This window comes from Watersipora subatra, chromosome 5 (genome assembly GCF_963576615.1).
Source record: "Watersipora subatra chromosome 5, tzWatSuba1.1, whole genome shotgun sequence".
Classification (NCBI taxonomy): domain Eukaryota; kingdom Metazoa; phylum Bryozoa; class Gymnolaemata; order Cheilostomatida; family Watersiporidae; genus Watersipora; species Watersipora subatra.
Genome location: NC_088712.1, coordinates 15,361,672 through 15,386,442, shown reverse-complemented (window position 1 = coordinate 15,386,442; position 24,771 = coordinate 15,361,672). Strand labels below are relative to the sequence as shown.

The 24,771-nt window shown below is 36.3% G+C and overlaps 1 protein-coding gene across 1 annotated transcript in view; it reads right to left on the bottom strand.

Annotated features, from left to right (window-relative positions):
- Window positions 1-24,771, bottom strand: part of LOC137397140 (claspin-like) — a 63,867-nt gene that overhangs the window by 10,329 nt on the left and 28,767 nt on the right. Inside the window, exons 11-20 of the mRNA XM_068083427.1 lie at window positions 23,341-23,489; window positions 21,201-21,303; window positions 17,934-18,066; window positions 14,895-14,971; window positions 11,839-11,947; window positions 10,259-10,392; window positions 9,182-9,240; window positions 8,954-9,084; window positions 5,621-5,794; window positions 2,002-2,120 (exon numbers count right to left, since the gene is read on the bottom strand). Coding sequence (XP_067939528.1) covers window positions 2,002-2,120; window positions 5,621-5,794; window positions 8,954-9,084; window positions 9,182-9,240; window positions 10,259-10,392; window positions 11,839-11,947; window positions 14,895-14,971; window positions 17,934-18,066; window positions 21,201-21,303; window positions 23,341-23,489 — 1,188 coding nt within the window. The remainder of the gene's footprint in view (window positions 1-2,001; window positions 2,121-5,620; window positions 5,795-8,953; window positions 9,085-9,181; window positions 9,241-10,258; window positions 10,393-11,838; window positions 11,948-14,894; window positions 14,972-17,933; window positions 18,067-21,200; window positions 21,304-23,340; window positions 23,490-24,771) is intronic.

Below are 24,771 nucleotides of genomic sequence, written 5' to 3'. Positions count from 1 at the left end.
TTTCAAGATTAAAATCAACAAAACTTACCCACAGTTACAACGCTCAAAAGAAATCTATGTGTGAAATGATGTAACTAGTTGCTATCATTAATATCGGCTACTGCATTCAAATTGCAGCGCTACGAATCTCTATTCTGCCGACATCTTTGCAACTATTATAGATGTCTTAATCACACTTTTGCTTGATCTGGGTGCTTTAATCGCGATCAAATTTTGTTGATTTTAACCTTGAAATATTCTGGCAGTCAGATCACTTCAAACATCAAAAATAATCACAAGTGATAGAAAAATACTGATGCTTTCTGATATCTACTAAAATTGTGTGCAAGTTGAGCTTTGACATTTTTTCACAATTTTTCCTTATAGAATTTTTTTTTAATTTTTTTAACTAACATAATTTTATGTAAAGAACATAAATAAACAATGAAATCGTCATTAGTGGCTTTCCAACAACAAATTTACAAGCTGCTCCAGTAATACCCTAATGTACTAGAGAATGGAGATACAAACATAATCTAGAGAAATTTATCGCCTTGAGATACAAAAAACCTTTGAAATACGTACGAGCATACGAGTCGATTATCGATCGAAATTTAAATGGTCAAGTATGTGATAGGCTGCTCCCGAGAACAACATCGATTGGTCTTGCCTGTTGCAGCAGTTTGAACAAGTTTTATAAGGTTGGCTAAAAGTTGTAGCGAAAGCGACCCAACAGGCGTCAAGCCAGGAACAGATAACAAAAAAATTAACCCTTTCGCAGGCAAGTTTTTTTGTGCTATTTGAGACCCCCTGGGCAGATTAATTTTTTATAAATTGATTTAAAAGAAATCATTAATACACTTTTATTTATGATATTGTATACACGTATTATGTTTTTATTATACAGATAAATACAAATAAACATTTATAAGTCGATTTCTTATATAAGTGTGTGTCTAGCTATAGTAATTTTGAAGCATTTGCCCTTGCAGAAGCCTACACAGCAGTCTTGACATCATGTGCTTATTATTGTTCCTCTTTGCCTTTGCCTATAGCCTTTGGAAGACGCCATGACAGTAAAAGAAAGTTATTGCACTCTGGAAAGTATTCAGAAAGCAGTAACGGAAGCATAAACAAGCTACAAACAAAATTCTCAATTTTATTCAAATATGTTTTTATTTTGGATTTTTCGTTCGTTTAGTATTGCAAAAACAATCGTTTTTTTTCCCAAAACGGCTAATTTTTTGGTTGCTAACAGAGACCAATACTGTAGTTTACTATTAGTAAACAAATTAAATAAAAAAGGCAATAAGCTAACGAGAAATCAATTTATAAAAAGACGTTCGCGTGGCGACATAATAGTCGCTCTGCCCATTGGCGTCAGTATCGCGAAACGACCATAATGTCGCTATGCCTGCAAAATGGTTAAGATGACAAAATTAAAGTTAAAAGTCTAGTGTACCGAACGCGTCGCTGTTAAGTCTCTCTCACACTGACATTGGTCACTACGCCTGTCTTAAAGGTGAGAACTCCATACAGTACTGTACATAACAATGCTACAATTTGTGCAGATCATAACCACTAACTTTATTTGTTACTTTGTGAGCGCGGGTAGTGAATTACAATAATTAAAAACCCATTTTGCTCTCGTAATACCAGATTTATAGGTGGTTTTGCATAGTATGGGAGCATATTAATTTGTATTTAGTTACTTTATATATAAAACATCGCATTGACATACATGCATATTGACATATGAGCTCAGTCCCCAAACGCCTTAAGCTCATATGTTGAGGTATGACTATAAGAGGAAAGAACATTCACATAAAAAGACAAATTATCAGCAAAGAGAGCACAACTCTCCAACTGTCGTAAATACAAAACAACTTGTTAGTTTAACGTTAATTTTGTTAGTTTAATGAGGCAAGGAAGCCATATTAGTTTGTACCAAGGAACACCAATTCTAATGTTTGGCAAGCAAAGGGAAAATAAATCTTGACTCTGAGTAGCAGTGGAACCTACCAACATTCCTCCACCTGAACTTCCGCTGTCGAGTAGAGTCAGAATGAAGGTCGCCATCTGGGAGCAGCATTTCTTTCATGAGCATCACTTCGCGCGCATCATCGTCAAACCGATGCTTTCTGCCAATGAATAAAACAGCCTCCACTTGGAGTCAAGTGACAGAAAAGGGCTGACTAATAGACACAAGCCCGTAGTGTATATAAAAAAGCCCTTATTAGTTACAAGCTGTTGCATGTTCATCATGTATTAGCAACGTGGTTCATGTTGCTGATACATGAAATAAATATTTTTGGCTGACAAAATGTCCTAGCAAATTGTTCAAACTACTGTTTGAACTTGTTCGATTTGCAAAAAGGTTGACCGGTAACCACAACCAATTGCATTAGATTGACTAAAGTTCCGTGTTCTCAAACAAAACTAGCAAAATTTGATATTTTTGGGTGTGGGTACGCGCTCGGTATGTGTGTATCATTAATTGGCGGTGTACAAAAGATGCGATCATTGTGAAGCAAGTTTGCAGCCACAAACATCTGCTGAGGGCTAGTAAGAGATTATTAGCCAGGGTTCTAATTACTATGCTGATTGCTAACTGCATATCGACAGATGGCTTCACGAGATCTTTTACATTCTTTGAGATAACAAAATTATTTCAATAAAATATGTGACCCAGGCAGTCAGAATGTACAATCGTGCTAAAACCACATTTTTGAATTATTTAAAGATTTAAAATCAGCAAATTCTGAGGATTTTAATGCATTTTAAATTTTTTAAATCAGGTTATTTATGCCCAGGTTATGCAAGACTTAGTAGAGAAGGTCTCGTGATGAACTAAAACTGTTGTTTTGAGTTTAATCAGGATAAAGTTGGTAATTCATGAACTGTAAATCATGGTATGTGTTTACAAATCAAAATGCCATAGCAACCAGCCACTTAATCTCAACCTATATTGATGAAACCTGGCATTCTTCACAATAAAACCCTGAAAAAGATGATCGTTGCATTTTTATTCTAATTCGACTGACGGTTGACCTCCCAAAGGTCATGGTAAGGTTAACAATATATGTGGCTAAAAGCTCACCGTCCTGGAGATATTCATTAAAAGGGTATGCTTCAAACTGGGCACTTCTCATCAAGCTATATTGCTATGACTGCATATAATGACAGTCCAACAACTTAACAAAGAGTTGGAAGTGTATTCAGAATTGTCCACCAATACAGAAGGTTGTGGTAAGGTCAACGAAAAGTGACAACAGAAGGCATCAGGGTGCGGAAATATCATCCCAACTCATAAAGTGACCATTCAATCTAGAGCTTTTTTTATGTAGTTTAACACTCACACAGTGTAGCACGAGTACGCTGCAGAGATTTACTGTAGCGCATTGGAGGTGTTTGTTTGTTATGCTAGTGGCAATTTGTCCCAACACAAACATGTCCAATGTTTCCTTCGGTAATCCTTGATACACAGTTCTAATGAGGCTTAATTGTTCAGATGACATAAAACTAGCGCATAATTACCTACATTTGCACCCACCTATTAGTTTGATGTCAACAGCTAGAATGGGAATGTTATCAGCAGTGATAGGCTGATCGTTATTCTCTGTAATTTGATTTAATTCATTCGCATTATCGTTAGCAGCCACATACTGCGTAAGCAGCTGTATTTCTAAGGTTGCCCTATTATCACAATCCTCATCATCACTTTCGCTACGATTTGAGGCTGCTGACTCAGATTATAAGTAGAAATACTCATCTAGCATCTACTAGCCGTAATTTTGCGACGGTTTTATTTTGTTCTAGCCTGAAGCATTAAAACAGGAAATAGCCACATACATGCGCGCACCCGCAGTTAGAGCCTATATTTATGATCTTGGGTTATGAAAGATTCCATAGCAACCACCGATATGGGTATAGTTAAATGGCAATTCTGGCTTTATGATTGGTCAGACACAAAAATAAACAAGACCATGTGAAAGAGCAGGGTTGAATGCACTATAAACCACTGTTTACTGAAATAGTGACGGTGAGTCATATAATAACGTAAAGCACGCTTAGCGCGCTATTGTGAACAATCCAATTACCGCACGATTGTACATTCTGACGCCGGGGTCACATATGCCATTTTGAAAACATGTGCAATGGATCTTTTTAGATTTTACTCACAAAACATATATTATTGTAATACATAAAATTCAGGTCAAAATTGATTCTTAACCACAAAGTTTTCATTAGGCGATGACAGGGCAGAAATTAGGTCGTACATCGATGTCATCCACTGTAACGAATTTCCATAGATCAATGTCAGTCAAAGGTCAAACCATAACCAACAACTATAGTTGAGTTAAGCTTAGCATAAGCTGCGAGAAAATGAGGTTCAATTTAACATTTTCTGGGGGATATAGTAATTATCTCTCCTATCAGTGACAGCTTGTCAAAGATCTAGACTGGTGCGATTCACAGAGCGCAGCAAGGATTCGATGATCAACCTGTTTTTGGATGCTAACTAGTTGACAAGTTTAGGAAAGTTACTAGGCAATTTTTTGACACATTGAATCATTTCAGGGAAGCTTGTTAGGGCTGTTCTGAGAAACTGCGTGTGAGACTCTTGTCCTTTTGAAACGTAAAATATATGGTCACAAAAAATAGTTTCACTGATGCGTGAACCACACAAAAAATTCATTACGTTTCCATGACACGCAAGTTTGAGCCAATCTGCAAGTTAACAGCATCATGTTAGTAATGTCATAAATCCGCAAGCTACGCGAGTTTTCTTGTTCACAAATCTTTATCGAATCCATCATGATTGTTTGCTTGGAAACAGCGCTTGCGAATGATACGCATTGAAATACCGCGCCAGCTATTCAATTTTAAACATTTTCAATACTTCCATTCGTTCTTTCTCAATCGAGTTTCACGTGTTTGCATCACTAATTATTAACTTATAACATACAATTCTTTACCTTGTTTTAACAAGGTGCCGGAGTCAATCCACATCATGCCAATGTCCATAGAAACACTTAATTCGCACGGTAACACAACTCCAAATGATGCGCGTCATGAAAACATAGTGATTGCCATAGCAACTTCTTACCCATTTCCACATATAGTGGAACCTATTACATAATGGCTTTCAGAACAAACTAATTTTCAAGTAAAAAACCTTGAAAGTGTCAACCAATTATATCATATAAAAGCCTTAATCTATTCCTACCATAACAAAACTCGGATATAACTATTGCGCAAAATAAAAATAATAAAATAATATTGATAAAATATAATATTATATAATAAATAAAAAATAGTAAAAGCCTGTAAGGGAAGCAAATGGGCCAAGACATGAAACCAACATACCAAAATATGATGGAGCTTTCATATCTAGAAACGTTTTTCGTAAATCGAAACGAAATTTCTACAGAAAACGTTTCATGGCTCGAAATTTTGTATGTAAAATCTTTCGCAAATAGAGGTTACACTGTACTTGCTATTTCGACCATGCTTCTTACAACCTGTTACCATTTTTTAAATCATTTGGGAATCTCTCAACTGATGTATGCACAAAGTACACCAAAATACCAAGGTATGCTGTTACAAGCTGTATTCAGTCAGAAAAATGAACACTCACGCGTGGGCCTTGGCGATTTGTGATCGTAGCTCCTCCTCATTGCCCATGTGATCAAAATCCCCTTTCTCCAACTCAAGGATGTCCGCTTCCGCACCAAAATCCAGGTCCTCATCCGAGCCTGCGTCATCTCCCGAAAGCTCAGCTTGCTCATCAAGAAACTCTCCCATCATCTTTCTGTCAAGAACGCAGACAAGGTTCCACCTTTGCTGAACACAATAATGCTCAAATACCACACAACTGTAGAAAAAGTCTGTCTTTGAGAAAATGGCTGACATCTCGGTCTAACCTTTAGTCATGTCAGGTGAGTAAAGCCTGGTACTCATATACGTCGCAAAGCATCAGTGACAGCACCGTAGGCTATTAGCGGTGAAATGGGAACATACGCGCCGGGTACCGCCGGTAGTTGCCTGCGGCAACGCAAGTGTTTAGCACTGTACAAATTTCGCGAAAAGCCGCAGGCAAAACCTTCCCAAAATGCACTGTACATGTTAAGATCAGCATTATCGAAACGGCATGGTGAGCGAACATTTTATGCGATTATGCGATTAGTTTTAGCGATGCAGCTTATATGTGAACAGAAGCCGCCAAGCCTAGCGTTGCAAGCGTTCTGCTGCGCAAATTACCGCCGGAGTCTCGCAATCGATATGGAAACGACACTTAACAGAGCTTTCATTTCATCGCAAGATTTATTCTGGAATAGGACTTTTTGATGTGGCGATTTCTGTCACAGGACTTTTTGGCGCAGGCTACAAGTTCAGAACTTATCTTTCGCCGTGACTTATGGCTCAACAAATTTTAAGAAAAATTGGAAGAGAAAAATGTGGACATTGCGGCTACATTTACATATTTGACAGTCGTTTACAAAATCCCATCGCCAAATTTTGGCAATGCAAACGTGAAAAAATTATTTTATTTTTATGTATTTCAAAATAAAAGTTGTGTAGTTTCATGAGTAAAACGTTTTCTGCACTTTTGAGTTATTATTATAATATATACTGTATATAAGCATGACTTTTTTGGTGTAAACATAGCAATGCCACAAAGATTGGTCCTCGAAAGTTTGAGCCAAAAAGTCATTGAATGAATTTATTTATCGGAGCAATTAGTCTGAACCTTGATACACTTTTATATACAGCCCAACCTCGATTTTATGATACAGTGAAACCTCGATTTTCGACCAACCTTCTGGAACGGATTGTGTTTGAGAGCCGAGGTTCCACTGTATAAGAAAATATTCAAAAAAAATAATACCGTGTGATAATGTCATAATATTTCTGAGCCATTGCATTCACGTTTAGGGGCCACTTGGTAATAGACTTTTGTAGTTTAGCATTTATGTCTGTCCAGTGAACAAATCCCCCTCTAATTAGGACCGATAGTTCGTTAAATAAGTGCGACTAATCTGTGAATATATTCACCTGCCTACTACAGCTAACTGTCGGGTGGAATGTTTTCCCATCTACTCGCTTAATAAGTAGTTTATGGTTGGAAAGTACCATAGATATAGTAAACCCTAAATTGGTGAATAGCTATCATTACAATGGAGCAAAAGTGAGGCGTATAATTGGCTGTTGTTTCCACGACAGTGATGTGATGTCGTAGTGATGTGCATCACAGCATCAGAGCCTTCTATCGAGCAATAAGTTTAGTAGTGAATGCATGCTTGTCATATTACTTTTCAAGTCATAAACGGAACAATAAGACCTAATTCTTAGTGAAACGTCATCAGAGGAGACTACAGCACCCCAGGTATATCATGAATTGCCTATAACACGACAGAACTTCAAATCAAAACAAGAAATTATCAACAATATCATAAGCTATCTACACCAATTAAAGACACCAAGCGGAAAGCTGGTAGGGGAAAATAATAGGAAAGCCTTTATCATTGTTTTTGAGTCAGCAGCCAAATATGTACATGGCATTGCTCAATATCTTTTCAGCAACTACCCTTACATCAACTACTTCCTAACCTTTAAGATCAACCAGGATCCCATTGAGATTCTGTTTTCCACGATCTAAGGGTGGCTTTAACAATAACCTGGATGTGCAGTGCTTTTAGATCTGCACTTCGAGCACTGCTCATAAAAGCAGATATCACACAAAGTCCCAATGCTAACTGTATTGATCTGGATGTGAACAGGGCTGAAAAAACTGGCCAACTCCTGCTACATTCTCTGGCTAGAAAGAAGAAGAAAGAGACAAAAGCTGAGGAAGGTGAAGATGAGGAGTTCGATGATGAGGAATTTTTTTCCAACTCAAATGTGGTGACTGTATCAAGTTCTTGACCGATGTAGACATAGTGATGACATAACCCTAATATCAGTTAAACACAGAGGAAGATTGGTGACCCCGTTGATAGGTCGAATATGTATTGCTAATATGAATGTAAGTGGTATGATGTGTATGCATGTAGGTCAAATATGCATTGTAATCTACTCAAAACTACAGTAAATCACTATAATAAAATCAGAATACACTATGCCGCTTCAGAGCAGGAAGCTAGTTCAACCAACCTTAGAAAAAAGCTATCTCGTCTAGTTATTTTCAGTCACGTCTAACAGGTGTTTAATACAGTGGTCCAACTTAACTGCTTCTAAATCTCATTTGATTCATTCGTTTGTTCTTAGTTTAATTTCTATTTGGTTACTCTTTGTATTATCAATGATATAGAAGCTTCTAAATCATTGGTATTATCCATTACCATTTGTCTAAGATTCTTGCCTTTCTCATCCAAAGTCAGTTTTACATATTACCAATAAAATATGCAGTCTCACATGCACAAACTATGGAAAAATTGGGCAGTTTCTAGTGCTAAGTCAATAAGAATTCATAGATCAGCTGATTCACTCTACACATCACCATGACCTTGCGTCATCCTATTTATAGGCCTCACTTATTTTGAATATTCGCATATATAGGATTTACTAATCTATGGAAAATACATATAAATGTAAGAATGATTCGAAAAGTAATTGTCTGGAAACAAAATAAAACTTTTTAAATATTTGCGATGAGAAAAATAATTCTGAAATTGTGACAATTCATTCTCTGAACAGCATCCTGGAAAAGATCATTGTCAAGCTTAAATGATTTTGACAAGCTATAATAAAACATGGTAACATTTAAAATGGGGATCTCAAGTTTGGTCATCAAATCTTGGACCCAAGTCTTCAACTTTGGACCTTAAGCTGAGCAACTCAGTTTTTTGAAATGCTTACAACCAGCTCGACTAGCCGCTACCTAAATTTGCCGAAAAAGGAAATCCCCTATCAGTTGATGTTATCAATTTTCCAATATGCTATGACATTTACTAGCCAGTAAATAACTCACTGTCGTTTGGTCTGCCTAGGCTTATGCAAGAAAAGTGCCTGCCTTACAGACTTATTTGACTCGACAGCAGCACTGTAGGCATCATCTACTCCTTCCTTTGATATCTGCTCTCCTTCCGACTCTTCTTCCGACTACAAAATCGCAAAAAGAGGGTTTACAGTTTTACGTTTCCCTGAAGCCCGACAAAAAGGAAAGGACAGATATTGCCATGTCAAATAAATAATATACCTCATCTTCTAGCTCATCTAATTCATCCATTTCTTCATCTCTAGTTTTATCATCTCGTTCTATGAAATCAAAAACACAAATTTCACAAGTACTCATAAAATAGTACTAAAATCTATATTCAATCAATGAACATAGCTTTACAAATTTATTAAAAGGAGTTATCTACCCAATATCAATAGGAAAAATGTAATTATGTCCCCAAGAAAGTTGAGAGTTAGAGTAACATACTGTTAGAAATCGCTTGAAAAGGAGAACATTAAATAGGAGTTGTCTGTCCGTAAAAAGTACTATGATAATTATAATTTAGTGTGAAGCAAATCTTATTTAAAAATGTTCGTTGCGGCTAATGTTCGTTGCGGCTAATGCTCGTTGCGGCTAATGCTCGTTGCAGTTTCACCGTTTTTGAAGCGCTTAATAATGCTACATAATTCATTTCCATAGTGATGGCCTTTCTTTTTTTGATCCATCAGAAGCGTCTGACTTACGTTTTGGAGCCAAAATGAAGAGCAAAAAGTTAACAGAAACTATCAAACACGTGAGAAAACGGCGAGACACAACCAATATGGCGTACCACTGAAATGAAGTGACGCCATTGTCCTCACCTAGCACCACCTCATAGCGTATTCATCCGCTCCGCGAGAGGAACTAGTTTGCTGTTGGTTACATTTCTTACGATGAAAAGCAGTGTAAGTCAGAAACGCGTTTTAATGTCTTTTTTATAGTTCTCATGGGGTGGTGCATCGTAACGGCGAAACGGTGTAAGTCGGGAACGTCGCAAACCGAGGACTCCCTGTACATAATTTTTCTGCCCATGTAGTACAACATCAGTAGTTATCTACTCCCGACAAAGTGCTATTTCCCCCATAAAGAACCACAGGTATTGCAGTGGTAGTTATCTACTTTTCAGTCTTCCCACAAGAAGGGTACTATCGGTATTAATTTTCTACCTCGGAAAAGGAAGTATTTTAAGTTTTTTTTTTCCAAAGGAAAAGATATTACAATTTTAGTTATCTTCCCTTGACTAGGTAGCTCTATTAGCTGATAGTTCGGTCTAACATAAAGCAATGCTAATCCAACCTGAAGTCTGCTCTGCGTCCGACTCCTCCTCATCACTGAACTGCAAGGCTTGCTTTTTAGATGCAAGCACTTTAGTCATAGCCTCAGATTCCACTTGCTCATCATTGGCAGGAACATGAGTCTGTGAGTCCTTACTAAAACGGATAGATCAAGGGCATTGAATAAGTCAGCAAGTAAAGGCACTACTAACCTGAATTTGTAAGAAACTCTTTAATAAATATAATTGTGGGATAATATATTGTTATAATAAGTGGGATTTCACACAATACAGTTTAAACGCTTCAGTATTTCAACTATATTGGAAAATAGCTGAATAAAATAGATACATAATTAGTAAAATAAAAATCAAGCATTTACAGAACTTTTTACTTTCCATTTACTATTTTTGATATTCGCAACCCAAACTGAATAAAGGTTTGTAGATGAAAATGATCAGACAACTCCAAAATTATTTTTCATTCACCTTCTCAAAGGTAAGTGAAGGCTAAGAGATGTGGGTTTTGAAGCAAACATGTATGGGCAACTCCAAAATTATTTTTAGTTTTTATTATCAAAGGAAAGAAAAAGCTGTGTGTTTAACTATTAGGAACCGCAGGAAGACCCATCACAGGTTGAACAAAACTCAAGTATTATATGCTATGCTTTCCTACCCTTTGCTTAATAGTGATGTTCTAACCACTGAATAAAACCAAGCCTGCAACGCCTGCCACGCTTGCAGAATGCTGCTGGTAAAGATAACATAGCAGTATATGTATATATCTGAGTTGGGATCATGATATTACAGCTTTTCATTAATTGTATTACCGTACTTTTCGGACTATTAGCCACTACTTTTTTCTGATGATTTGAGCCATGGGGCTTATATAAGGGTGCAGCTATTCTGTGGCTTTTTCTTTCACCGCTAGGGCGCATTAACCAGAATCTCCTGATAGTGCGCCTCTAGCGGTGAAAGAAAATACGAAACAATGCCTAATGGTACTGTTCCGTTAGGCACTAGGTTAAAAGCGTCAGTTAAAACAAAACAGTGCCGTTAGTCACTGTTTTGTTTTAAACAGCAAAGTTGCTGCCGTGTTACAAAGCACCGTCCTGAATTCTGCTGCCTATACAAAGGTGCGGCCTATGTATTGTTTTATTATCATTTTTTGAAAAATAAAGCAGATGCGGCTTATATAGGGGTGCGGTTTATAGTTCGAAAAGTACAGAAAAACTCAGCAAGCGCCAGCAGGGGATGTTAATGTGCATTGTTACACTATTTCACATTAACTTTTATACGCTGCTCGTGAATATTATATAATATTTGAGCCATGCTATCGGTGCTATTGAAATCACTGTTATATAACTCCCCTGATTTAGTAACTAATATCATACAAGCATCTGCTAACAACAAAAAAAATGCAACAATCAGGGTAATAACATGACAAATAATATAAACAACTTTGTAAAAAAAGTCAGATCTTTGCATTTTTCCAAATTTAGCACCCGCGAAAAAGATCAAAAGCTCTACATAAAAGCAATCTGGTCTCTGAGGTTGATAGCTTGTAACTGATTGGCTGCATTAGAAATATATTTTATTTACTCACTAGGGTTGAGGAGTTCCAAAGCGCCCCGAGCATAGACCCTCCAACTCATCTTCTGCCTGCTGTGTGCTGAACATGCCTTGAGTGAAGCCGAGTAGGGATTTGCCTACACCTGCTAAAATAATTTATGACTTTGACAGGTCGGAGGCACTTGGTACATTGTACAGCAAATGCTGACATTCTACAAAAAAAGATACAAGAGAGACGGGTAGACGGAAGGGACAAAATGGGGAAAGAGGACTAGTATGGGGAGGGGGAAGATGAAAAGACGGGAGAGAGACAGAAGTGTACACGAGAGAAGGAGAGACAGAAGTGTACATGAGGGAAGGAGAGATAGAAGTGTACACGAGGGAAGGAGAGACAGAAGTATACATGAGGGAAAGAGAGACAGAAGTGTAAATGAGGGAAGGAGAGATGGAAGTGTACATGAGGGAAGGAGAGACAGAAGCGTACATGAGGGAAGGAGAAATGGAAAGATGCAAGAGAAACATAAAAAGTGAGGAAAAGATTAAGAAAGCTGGCGGTCAGAAAGAAAGAGAAATGAATTTTAAAGCAATTGAGAAACAAGGGGAGCTGTACAGACAGAGACCAAAGGCAGAATGCAAGAGATCGCTGAAGGGTTGATCACATCTGCAACTCCCACTGTGGAGGTGTATTCTATATATCAATATGAAGAGGTGTACTGTGAGTCATGCTCTTCAGTCACGGTTGCAGGGTGAAATAAAAGATCGTTATAAGCGGGATTCGAACCCTAGATATTCAGCTTGGTAGACCAACGCTCTAACACCAGCACCAATCAACCGCCTTCTGGCAGCTCAGAATAATCGTGGAGATACAAATTCTCTGTGCTTTATCTGCTCAGCCACCAAATGAAAACGCTGATAAGGTATTTAGGTTATGAGCAAGCACGGAGCACAGCTTAGCACACTTTTGACAGCGCAGCAGACATACAGACACACAGTACAGAATTTTAGCCCAGCTTATGACAGAACTTTGGTTTACTTGAACTTGGTTACTTTGAAGTGAGCAAAGAGTCCTTTATTTTTATATTTTTAAGGTTATTCATTTTATCGTGATACCAATATATCTGATTCAAGAAGTTCTATCTCAAGAATCAAGGTCAAAATGCATTCACAATTAATAAAAACAAATTGTGATACTTTTTTCAATAAAAAAAATGCAGTTTCAAGGTTATCAATTGCACAAAAATGATTAAAAAAAATTTATAAAATTTTTTAAAAATAACAATACATAAAATTAAACAAAAGTTAAACGGAAAATTAAATCCAGTTGTTAAACAAACAAGCAAGAGATGTGTTAACCTAGTAAACATGATATTACATTGAATATACAGTCAAACATGGATAACTCGAACTTCAAGGGACCGAGCAAAAGTGTTCGAATTATCAGAGCGTTCAAGTTATCAGAGCACTGTCACAAGTCCATATATTTACTTATTTATTAGTAGATACATGTACATATACAAACTATAATATAAATCAAAAGCACAAATGGTTTGTTTCAAATTAAATGCTTCTAATGTAACATTTAAAACGTTTTTATCAAAAAGTATAGAGATTTTTCTATCACTTGAGATTGGTTTGTTGTTTGAGGTGATGTTATTGCCAGGACGTTTTTCAGATTGACATTGGCAAAACTTGATCGTTGTTGAAATGCTCTAAAGAAAAGACATTTTTTTCTTTTGGGGTTTTACCCACGATCAATTTTGCCGTTTTTTCTTGAAGTTTATGCAGATTACCTTACTTTACCTGGGATTCGTTAAGAGCAACACTCCGAGGCAGTTCAATTAGAAGTTTTACGAGGTTTTACGGTACATTCTATATCACTCACGCTTTTTTAATAGATACTTATTGAATGTACACACGTATTCTGTGTTTAGGTCAAACGATGAATAGTTTTTTGTAGCTCAGACAACGTATTACAACAATTTTAAGACGTTTTAAACATTCAACACTCCGACGTTGATTCAACACGGAATCAACGTCGGAAAACTATTCATCATGGGCTAGCCGGGTCACGCACTCAAGGATTTTCGCCACGCACATACAAAACAACATGCGATTTTTGTTTTGTATGTGCGTGGCGAAAATCCTTGCGCGCGTGGCCCGGCTAGCCCGTGCTATTCATCGTATCGCAGTATAAATCAAATTTCACCAAACTTTTAGAAAAGTCGTTGACAAAAATATTTTGCCGATGGTGGTAATAACGACGCTTATGAATTACGAAAAGATGAAGTTTACCTCTATGGCTTTGAATAAAGTGATTTTCTAAAGCGATAACAACCGTTTCGTGTTCGAGCTATCCGTGAACGAGTTATCCATGTTTGACTGTATATGATAAAGGTAATGACATTTTTATCCATTAATTTGTTAGATTTATGGCTAACGCAACCGCGTAAACTCTTAAAACGATTCACACAGTTATACAATGGAGGGTGATGAGGGAAACAAGTCTAGATGGAGCAAATAACTCCCAATTACTTATCTGAGGTGAATAGCCAACGCATGCAATTAAGAAACCAATTATTTGTCAGTTTCACTCAACCGCTCAACGTCAGAGAAAAGGCAATAATAAAAACATTATAGCTTTAAACACATGTTTTGAAATTATTATCATGAAAACAATAAATGAATTTATTAAACAATAGACCAAATCACAATAATGACACATGTACAGAGACCACGACTCAATTTTAAGTACAGTGATTGGCTGATGGTCGATATACATGCCTATTGATTGGCTGATGGCCAAGCTACATGCTTAGTGATTGGCTGATGGGTAATCTACTAATTCCCAACAAACAATTGTATGGCAGTTTCCTTGTTATGGTAACTACTACCATGGCAGGCAATCCGGTGCGGCATGAATTATTGTCAGACATGAAAACCATCTGCACAATTACTATATATATTATATATATATAATATATTATATATATCCAAAATGCAGCAATTATAGTAAAGATTGTTCCTCAATTGTCGTTATTCCAAACCATCGAATTATTATTAGACTTTCCAGTGAAATTAACATTCACTTACCATTAGAAGCATCTACACCAGAAGTGAAACCGACATTCACATCTTGTGCATTCTCATCGACAGGATTCACAGGTTTGCTGAAAGTAGAAAATCATTTTACAATAAAACAACAGAGCAATCCTTGTCCTGACTGAAAGAGCTGAGAGCATTTCAAAAGGCCTAGTAAAACGGACAGATCTCTGATGTTATCAAATTATATTTAAAAAACTCCCTTCCTTTGACCTAAATTTACATCTGGCAAATAAAAAGGAAATCGTACAATTGACTGATCTAGCATATTATCAACTAGCCTGTCTTGACAAACTGTTGTTTTTGCGGAGTTGTTCCCCCGTCGAGCGGGCGAGCAACACAGCAGCTTGTCACAAGACGTACTGCACCTGATGCATCAGCTGCACTGAAAGGGAGTTGTTCTCTTCCGTCTATGCGGCTTGGTTGCAATGTTATGTCGGTCGCTCCATTGGTAATTATAACGAATTTCGCGCAAAATTTATGCAGAAAAAACAAGATTATAACGTTTAACCAGCGACCAGTCTCTGTGGTAAACTTTAGTAGAAGTTGAAAGTTTTAGTTGATAAAATATATCTAAGATGCTAATCATCTCTTAGTCTATAATGCTAATTTCTTTGAGATCAGTTCACTTTTTACGACAGTAAAGCTCGGTTTCCATATACGCCGCAAAGCACCGGCGACAGCACCGGCGACAGCACCGCAGGCTATTGCGGTAAAATGAGAACCTACACGCCGCGGATCGCAGTGCACCGCCGGTGGATGCCGGCGATCAACGCAAGAATTTGCGCATGTTCAAATTTCGCAAACGGTCGCAGGCAAAACATTCCCGAAATGCACTGTACGGGTAAAGGTCACCATTATAGGAATGGCATGGCGAGTGAAAATTTTATTTGATTACGCAATTATGTTTACGACATTATCAACGATGTGGCTTTATGTGAACATATCCCGCAGAGCCTAGCGCCGCAAGTGTTTTAATGCGCATGTTACCGCCGGAGTCTAGCAATCGATATGGGAACCAGGCTTAAGGAAGCAAACTTATAATCTCGCTCCATTTATTATATTACATATATAACATAACTAGCTGTGCCACCCGGCGTTGCCCGTGTAATAGAAGAGTATTTGGACAGAAAATTGATTTGCATTTAACATATTACAACATTTGCCATTCTAACTTTCAAACCACATATCATGAGAAGTTTTTTGTCTTATAAACAATGAGAAGTAGTGAGAGTTTTGCTATTAGGCAGTTTAATAATGTGAGCGAACAGCTTCTCATGACGTTAAGCTATGACCCGCGTCATACGTAAAGCAGTTAGGTATTGCACTGATATAATGCCTTATATTGGCAGGCTAGCAATTTGACTTCCATAGTTCAGTGGGCTAGGCGTAAGACTTATAAACAGCTTGGTCCGAGATCGAATCCTCTTTGGCACGGAATATTTAATTCAAGATTTTAAGATCTATAGCCGGATTTCCGATATATATACGACGTACGACGACATACTTTGAGAAATATAGATAAAGAAGATAAGAATAAAGGTAGAAGATAAATAAATGGAATGAGGTTGTATGTTTGTTACATTAGCATTCTTTGGACAAAATTACAAATACTAACTACCAATATAATATACCTCATTGAAGGCACACACAGTTCTCTTATAGATTAACCTACACAAAATTTTAGATAATTTTGTCAGAAATTATCAGTATTTTTCTATAAATTAAGATTGTTTTTCGATGTTTGAGGTGATCTGATTGACAGGATGTTTCAAAATTAAAACTGACAAGACTTGATCATGATTAAACCACTCAGAAGAAAAACATGTGTGAAATGATGTCACTAGTTGTTATCGTTGGGATTGCTTATATCAGCTGTTGTGTTCAAGTTGAAGTATTATGTGTCTCGATTCTGTCCGTCTCTGCAACTAAAAACATTACTTTTGCTTGAATTTCACTTCAAAAAAAGATCTCATTCAAATTATTATAGCCCAGGACTGGATAGGTCTACAAAATCAATAATTACATCAAATTGAAGCTACAGTAGATGTCTTGGCTTTGTATTGATTTACTTGGATTCACATCATTTCAATGGTGCAGATTCACCTTTAATAAACATGAAGATAAACAAGCTGACAGTAGTTTTTATACAAACACCAAGTGCTACATAACTATCAAGCAGTATATACATATTTTCAGCCAAAACTTGTTCAGCTTGAACTTGTCACCTTCCCAAAACACTCTCTTTAGGTGGATAAAAATCACTTTATGATTATGCCCATATTTGGGGATCAAGATTTCACAACTTTTTAATAATATAACCTGGATTTCCCTTGATGCGACCACATTGTCAAAGATACAAGAAAGCTCCTACTGACACAGATTTGTAACATTGCTACAAATCTCATGCTAGGCTTATGACTTTTATGTTCTGTCCTCTCCATTTTGAGATTCTAGCACCATATAACACTCTGCTAACAATGTTCCATTGTAAAAGGTGGAAAACAAACAACAGAACTCTTAGCGAACTCTGGGCTTAGCTGTACACGTTTGATACGCATAGATGTATATATAGTACTGTTATTATTCATCTTTGCTTTTATTTTTAATAATTTTATTGTGTGTGGCCGTCACTTTGTCTTGTTTGTGGATATATATCATGGTTTACTGAGACTACTGCATGGTTGATTTGAATAAGCTCCAATGCATGACTCATAGTTTCACATGATGGCGCAATCGATGGGGAATACCCATGTCTATTCAGGAATATTCTAGAAGTTTTGATTTTGTTTACAAGCAGGCAGTGCTCTGCAGTAAGAATCAACCATAGCTCAGACATTGTCCAATTAGGTTATTTAATATTCTTTGCTGAGACACTATATGTAAATAAGTTTAGTTATATTTCAATGACAGACTAACCGTGTTCATCTTATCGACCTTATGACAGAGGACCTACAACAAACTGGTGTAAACCCTGTTTGAGATTACAAAAATGAAAGCCTAATAAAGAGTACATGCTCTGTTACCAACCTGATATCTCCTATGTCTTTAGTCTCAGTATCATCCACAGAGGTACGCTCGGAATTGAGGGTGTTAGAAGAGGTCTTTGTGGCCAATGGCTGATCACCTAACAATCTGTCAAGACTTTCCGATATGTGACAATCTGCAAAGAGTATTCCACACACAGGTGAAGATAACTGAAAAGAGATACAGTCAAACATGGATAACTCAAACTTCACGAAACCGAGTGAAAGTGCTCGAGTTATCAGAGCGTTCAAGTTATTAGAGCACTGTCACAAGTCCATGTATTTATTAGTAGATACATGTACATATACAAACTATATATGAATCAAAAGCATGAATGGCTTGTTTCAACTTAAATGCTTCTAATGTAAAGTTTAAAAGTTTTTTACCAGAAAGTATAGAGATTTTTCTATCACTTGAGATTGGTTTGTTGTTTGAGGTGATGATATTGCCAGGACGTTTTTCAGATTAAAATTGGCAAAACTTGATCGATGTTGAAACGCTCAAAAGGAAAGACATTTTTTTTTTGAGCACTGTAACCAAGATCAATTTTGCCGATTTTTCTTGAAGTTTATGCCAAGGTTACCTCGCTTTTTCTTGCCTTCGAAGGACCATGGCTAAACGGTTTGGTAAAAATAAAATTTTACCAAACATATGAAAAGTCGTTGACTAAAATATTTTGTCGATGATGGTAATAACGGCGCCTATGAACTACTAAAAGTTGAGGTTTATCTCTATGGCTTGGAATAAAGTGATATTCTAAAGCGATAAAAACCATCTCGGTAGCCGTTGGGCAAAAAACTGTTCGAGTTAACGGAGTTGAGGTCGAGTTATCTGTAGCAATTTATCATTGCGTGGGAACGGACCAAACAAAACCGTTCGAGTTAACCATGTGTTCGAGCTAACCGAGGGCGAGTTATCCGAGTTTCACTGTATATATAATTATATATATCACTTTGGTGAATTATACACTAAAACAAATGATGGATAAACTAGTACACATTTGTGCTCAACAGGCCAAATATCTTTGCTACAGTAAAATTAGTCTTAAACATTTAAATTGATGATTAAATTAGTACCCAAGCAGTCTCATGCTGCCGTGAGAGATCATCAGGTGTAATAACTATGTGCACAATTGTTCTTTGGTGTAAAATGTTGGTCAAGTAGTGCAGATGATAGCGGGCTTGGCCAAGAATTCAAATATCTGGGTTTGATTCCCGTGCGCTGCATTCTTTTTTCTAATGCTCTTAATGTGGCTTCTGACAGATGGACATGGCTCTTATTATAGTAAAGATCAGTTTATAATCTTTACTATAATAAGAGTCATGTCTGTTCATTTGAAGTCGGATCAAGATACACGATTGTTTTGCAAAGCATTCAGACCTATGATATTCTACTTTGCCACCTGAAAAACTACTACTTGTGCCACTCATTTACCTTTCAGTATTTCAGAATAATTGTACACATACTTATTCTATGTGCTTTATCGGCACACCTAATGATCTCTCACATCACACTTTACTACCACTGCACTAGTAATAATATAAACTAGTACAGTGGTAGTCCAGTGTGCCATGAAAGATAGTCAGATGTGCTGATAAAGCACAGAGAATAAGTATGCGTGCAATTATTCTCCAATGTTGGAAGGTGAATGATTGGAGCAGCTGGTGGTGTGTCGGGTGGTGAAGCAGAATGTTGTGGGTTGGAATTCCGTAAGATGCAATTGTGTTCCCCAACCTCTAACCGTACTCTTGTTCTAGTATATATATACTATATTATTACATTTATTATATTACTTATTTATTATTATACATTGTATTGCAATTTAGCGAAACACAGTAAAAGCTTTTTTTCAACAATATGGTATTAGGAAGTTTTTTATTTAAGCTTTCAAATCCCATATGCTTACCACAAGTATTGTAGATGTCAAATTCTTGTTGTGTGAACATTATTTTGGAGCGAGCGGATTTTCCAAGTGTTGATATTATTATCATACTAGCTGTTCAATGAGTAATAAAAAAGTCTTTGGTCAGAAAATTTATTTGTATTTAACATATAACAACATTTTCTATTCTAACTTTCAAACCACATACCATGAGAAAAGTGTTTTGTGTAATTGAAATTAATTAAGAGAGACAATTAAAATAACTGTAAGGGTTTACAAACTTTGTCTGAAAACTTTTAAAATTCATATCATGAGGAAAATGTTTCGTGCAGGTCAAATACTTGAAAAAAATAAACGACTATAAAAAAGTTTAGATGTAAATGTGAAATAATTAGCAGGTAAAAGCTAAATTAAGTCTGTTTTGCTACGATTACAATAAAAGATGATTCGATAATGATACAATTAATACGAACTGAAAAAAACAAAATAAAAATCCTGAATATGTAGAATTAATAACAATTCTTGCATAGAAGGGTGTATGTATAAAAAAAGGTTACTGTTCTACAAGAAGCTATCCCTCAAATTGTTGAATCTGAGGCAATATAATTGTTGAATACGGAGACAATATAATTGTCCGCGTGAGAAGAATTGGCCTTGACCGCAGATATAGTAATCGAACCTTACGAAAAATATTTGTTAACAGGAGCATCGTAACGCGTGATCGCATCTGTAAAATAATCAGCGTGCGCTATAGTCAGAATGACCAATCCACAGACATACTTTGAGAAATATATATATAGACTAGCTGTGCTGCCCGGCGTTGCCCGGGTAATAAAAAAGTCTTTGGACAGAAAATTGATTTGTATTTACCAAAACAGAAAATTTGTACAGAAAATTTGCCATTCTAACTTTCAAACTACATATCATGAGAGAAGTGTTTTGTCTTATATACACTGCACAATGAGAAGTAGTGAGAGTTGCTCGCTATTAGCCAGTTTAATAATGTGAGCGAACAGCTTCTCGTGACGTTATGCTATGACTCGCGTCATACGCAAAGCTGTTAGGTATTTGCTCTCACATAATGACTTATATTGGCATGCTAGCAATTCGATTTCTGTAGTCTAGTGGGTAAGGTGCCAGAATGGTAAACGGCAGGGTCCGAGATCAAATCTTCTTCGGTATGGAATATTTATTTAAAGATTTTAAGATCTATAACCAGACAATCAATCCTACAAACGACAAACTTTGATAAATATATAGATTAGTGAAGGTCCTCAATACAAGAGAGCTATCGGAGCCCATAGGTATCATCCATGATGTATGCAAGTACCTTTGCCATGCAAGAACCTCCTGTACTGTAGTTCGCAGGAGGTAAAAGCAAGACTTACCAGTAAGTGTTTGTCTACTTGGAGGATATGTAGACGGCTGGGTAGATGACTCTACATCCTCTTCTCTTTCTTCATCTGACTCTAGTACAGCCCTTACTCTTCTCTGTTTGCAAAACATTAATAGGGTAAAAAACTCCTCAAATAACAGAACAAGTCCAATCTTCATGATACGAATCTTGGCACAAGAGGAATGGCTGATCAGTGTGTAGGCACCAGCGTTCAAGATATTGGCTTCAAACATTCACTTCGTTCATATTCCAATACAGGTAATATTTAATACCTTACCTTGTCTTTTAAAACAATTTTTATAGATTAATATTCTATTGCAAATATTCTGTAGGCAGTCGAAAAGTAAATGAATGCCTAAAACAACATGAAGAGTCTAGTGGTAAAAGCACTTAAGTCACAATTTTGGTCAACTGCATTCTTCACTGTAGAATGTTAAAGCATACATAGCTAAGTTCAACAACATTAAAAATAAGCACCAAAAAGTATTTGTCTTGTATAAATTACAAAGGCAAACCAAAATTCCCTGTACTGATGCACTAAAAGTACACCAGTCCACGAGCAGCCAATCAGATTGAGGCTATTAGGTCATGTGATTACATGGCTCGGTTCAGAGCTTTCAACAATGGCTGAGCAAGTAGATGAAGCTGCTATTCCTGAACTTTTAACTTCAAGGTCTAAAAAGGGGCTAGAAACTCACCTGAATGGGCTAAAAAATTGGTTTATTATGCAGGCTTTTAATCTGACAATGCTGTTCCTTACATCTGCTGTTCACCTAATCACTCTCATTGTCATCGTACATGAATAAAAATGTGTTTGTCCTTTGAAAGACGCTAGTCATTGCACTATAAGTACTCAAGTCCATAAAAAACAACTCGGCTTTTTGCAGTCCAATAGTAGAAAGAGATCTCAGGAACTTACAATGTGAATGTAGTGACAGTTATGAGCCTGATAATTTAGGTAAAGGGCGCCTAGTGACCTTTTTCTAATTTCACAACAAGTTACTAACTTTAACTTTGCTTTTCTGCAGTTGGCCATTTTGTATCTTGAGAACTTTTAGCACCGGGCTCTTCAATTAAAACTGTTATTTTTTGTTTCATGGTCTAATTTGCTTTGAAGAGCATCGACTGGGGAAGTTCATATCTAACTACATGTATCTATCTATAAGGTGTTATACCCAACGCAAGAAAAAGCAAATCCACAAGCACACCGAAACTTTCAACCATTATATGACTGGCCAAAGCTCTTAATTCAATCAAATAAAAAGAAGACAACTCACAACTATACAACTATTATGCGTATGTCATGACTCATGAGTGCACATGGCCAAAAACAAGATCACAGCTCACATAATTGAATACTGAATGCACTTATTTTTCTAAAATTACTATATGGGCAAAAATATTTCAAACAAAAATATTTTCTCGGTTATGCAATGGAAAACCATAAAAAAATTATTGAAAACGTTACTTAATATTTAATTCCATCACATGACACTACATTTCATTACGTCATATTACGTAACAACACAGTACATTAAATCACACCCCATTACAGAACAATACACTAAATTCAATCACACTGCATTACATAACACTACATTAAATCACACCACATTATATGACAATACAATATGTTAAACTTACCACAGTACATAACAATACACCGAGTTAAATCTCACCACGTTACATGACAATACACCACATTAAATCATACCACATTACATGACAATACACGATGTTAAATCACATTACATAACAATACACCACATTAAATCATACCACATTACATAACAATACACCACATTAAATCATACCACATTACATAACAATACACCAAATCAAATCATACCATATTACATAATAATGCATTATGTTAAATCACATCACAATACCCAAGGTTAATTAATGGCAGCCCAGCAGATTTATTTGCCGATTATAATCAGTCAGTAAACAACAATGATAGATTTTAATATGCTGGCATTTAATTGATATGGCACAGGTCCGAAATCTTTTCTCATCAGCTTTTCATGATAAACTGAGAACACACCAAGTACAACTTGAGGTTTTGCAATTTTATGACAATTATTAAAAGTTAAGAACTTAAGCTAGAGATAAACCAAGTAACAACAAACCATCAAGGCTTCGTCTTTCTCAATTTGACACGAGGAGCGGCTTTCTGTGTCAGAATTACCAAGCACCGGCCCGACCTCTGTGTCAGAATCTTTACATTCCTCCCTCTCCTCATCCGAGAATTCATAGTCATCCTCCAAAATCTCATCCTCTGAATGAATACAAACTAGCCAATGAGAGATACATAAGAAAACAATAAATCTTCATAAAAGATATTAGGATCATAATTTGCATTTGATTTGAAAATGAATAATTTTTAATAATTATTTTTTTACTTTGTACCGAGGGCTAGCAGGATTAGCCTATGTATCATACGAACTAAACAAAATGCTATTAAATCTGAATTTCATTCAAAGAAGGTATAATTCAAATATAACAAAAGTAAACTCTAGATGACTTTTAAATCTGACCAAAATGTGTTGAAAAAAGCTTTATACTCATAATAATTGATGTGTAAAGACAAACTTACACTTTTTCTATCATTTGTGATTGTTTTTAATGTTTGAAGTGAACTGACAGCCAGGATAATTCAAGATGAAAAACCAACAAAAGCTGATCCCGGTTAAACCGGTCAAATCAAGCAAAAGTGCAATTATGATGCCTGCAAAATTTTGCAAATTAATAAAATAGATTTTATTATCAAAGTACAACCTTCTAGGAATGTTTATTAATTATTAAAATTATTTAATAGTTTTTTCTGATGACTTTGTCAAATATTAAAATTATTAGTGTGCTGGGCGTCTAATATGCTGCGAGAGATCGTCAGGTTTGCCGATAAACCCTAGAAAACATCTATCTGTACAATTATTCATACAAACTGGACGGTGATCCATTATTACAAGTGTTACGGTGTTAGTCTATCAATCTGGATGCCATAAGTTCAAGACCACGTAAAAGATTGTCTTCTATTCCAACCTATAACCCTAGCTTTATACAGCTTTGGACAGATCCCTAACTTGGGCCAAACCCGAAACCTTGTTATTGAAGAAAGATGAACTCACACAAAATTTTAGTAGATTTCACCAAAAATTATTACTATTTTTCTATCTTTTGCAACAGTTTTTGATGTTTGAGGTGATCTGACTACCAGGATGCTTCAAGGTTAAAATCAACAAAACTTGATCGCAGTTAAAATGCTCAGCTTAAGCATAAGAGCGGTTTTGATTTTCATAGTTGCAAAAAGACTGACAGAATAGAGACAAGTAACACTGCAACTCGAACACAACAGCCGACACCAACGATAGCAACTGGTGACTTCAGTTCGCAACAACTTTCTTCTGAGAGCTTTAAACCGATGAAGTTTTGTTTACAAAATTCACATTACAGTTATTTGATATCAAAAAATTCACCATGTTTTACTCTGCTGTGTTATAGGTGCAAAATATGTGGGAATGTGATTACAGGCTTTTAAAAGCTCAAAAACGAACAATTAA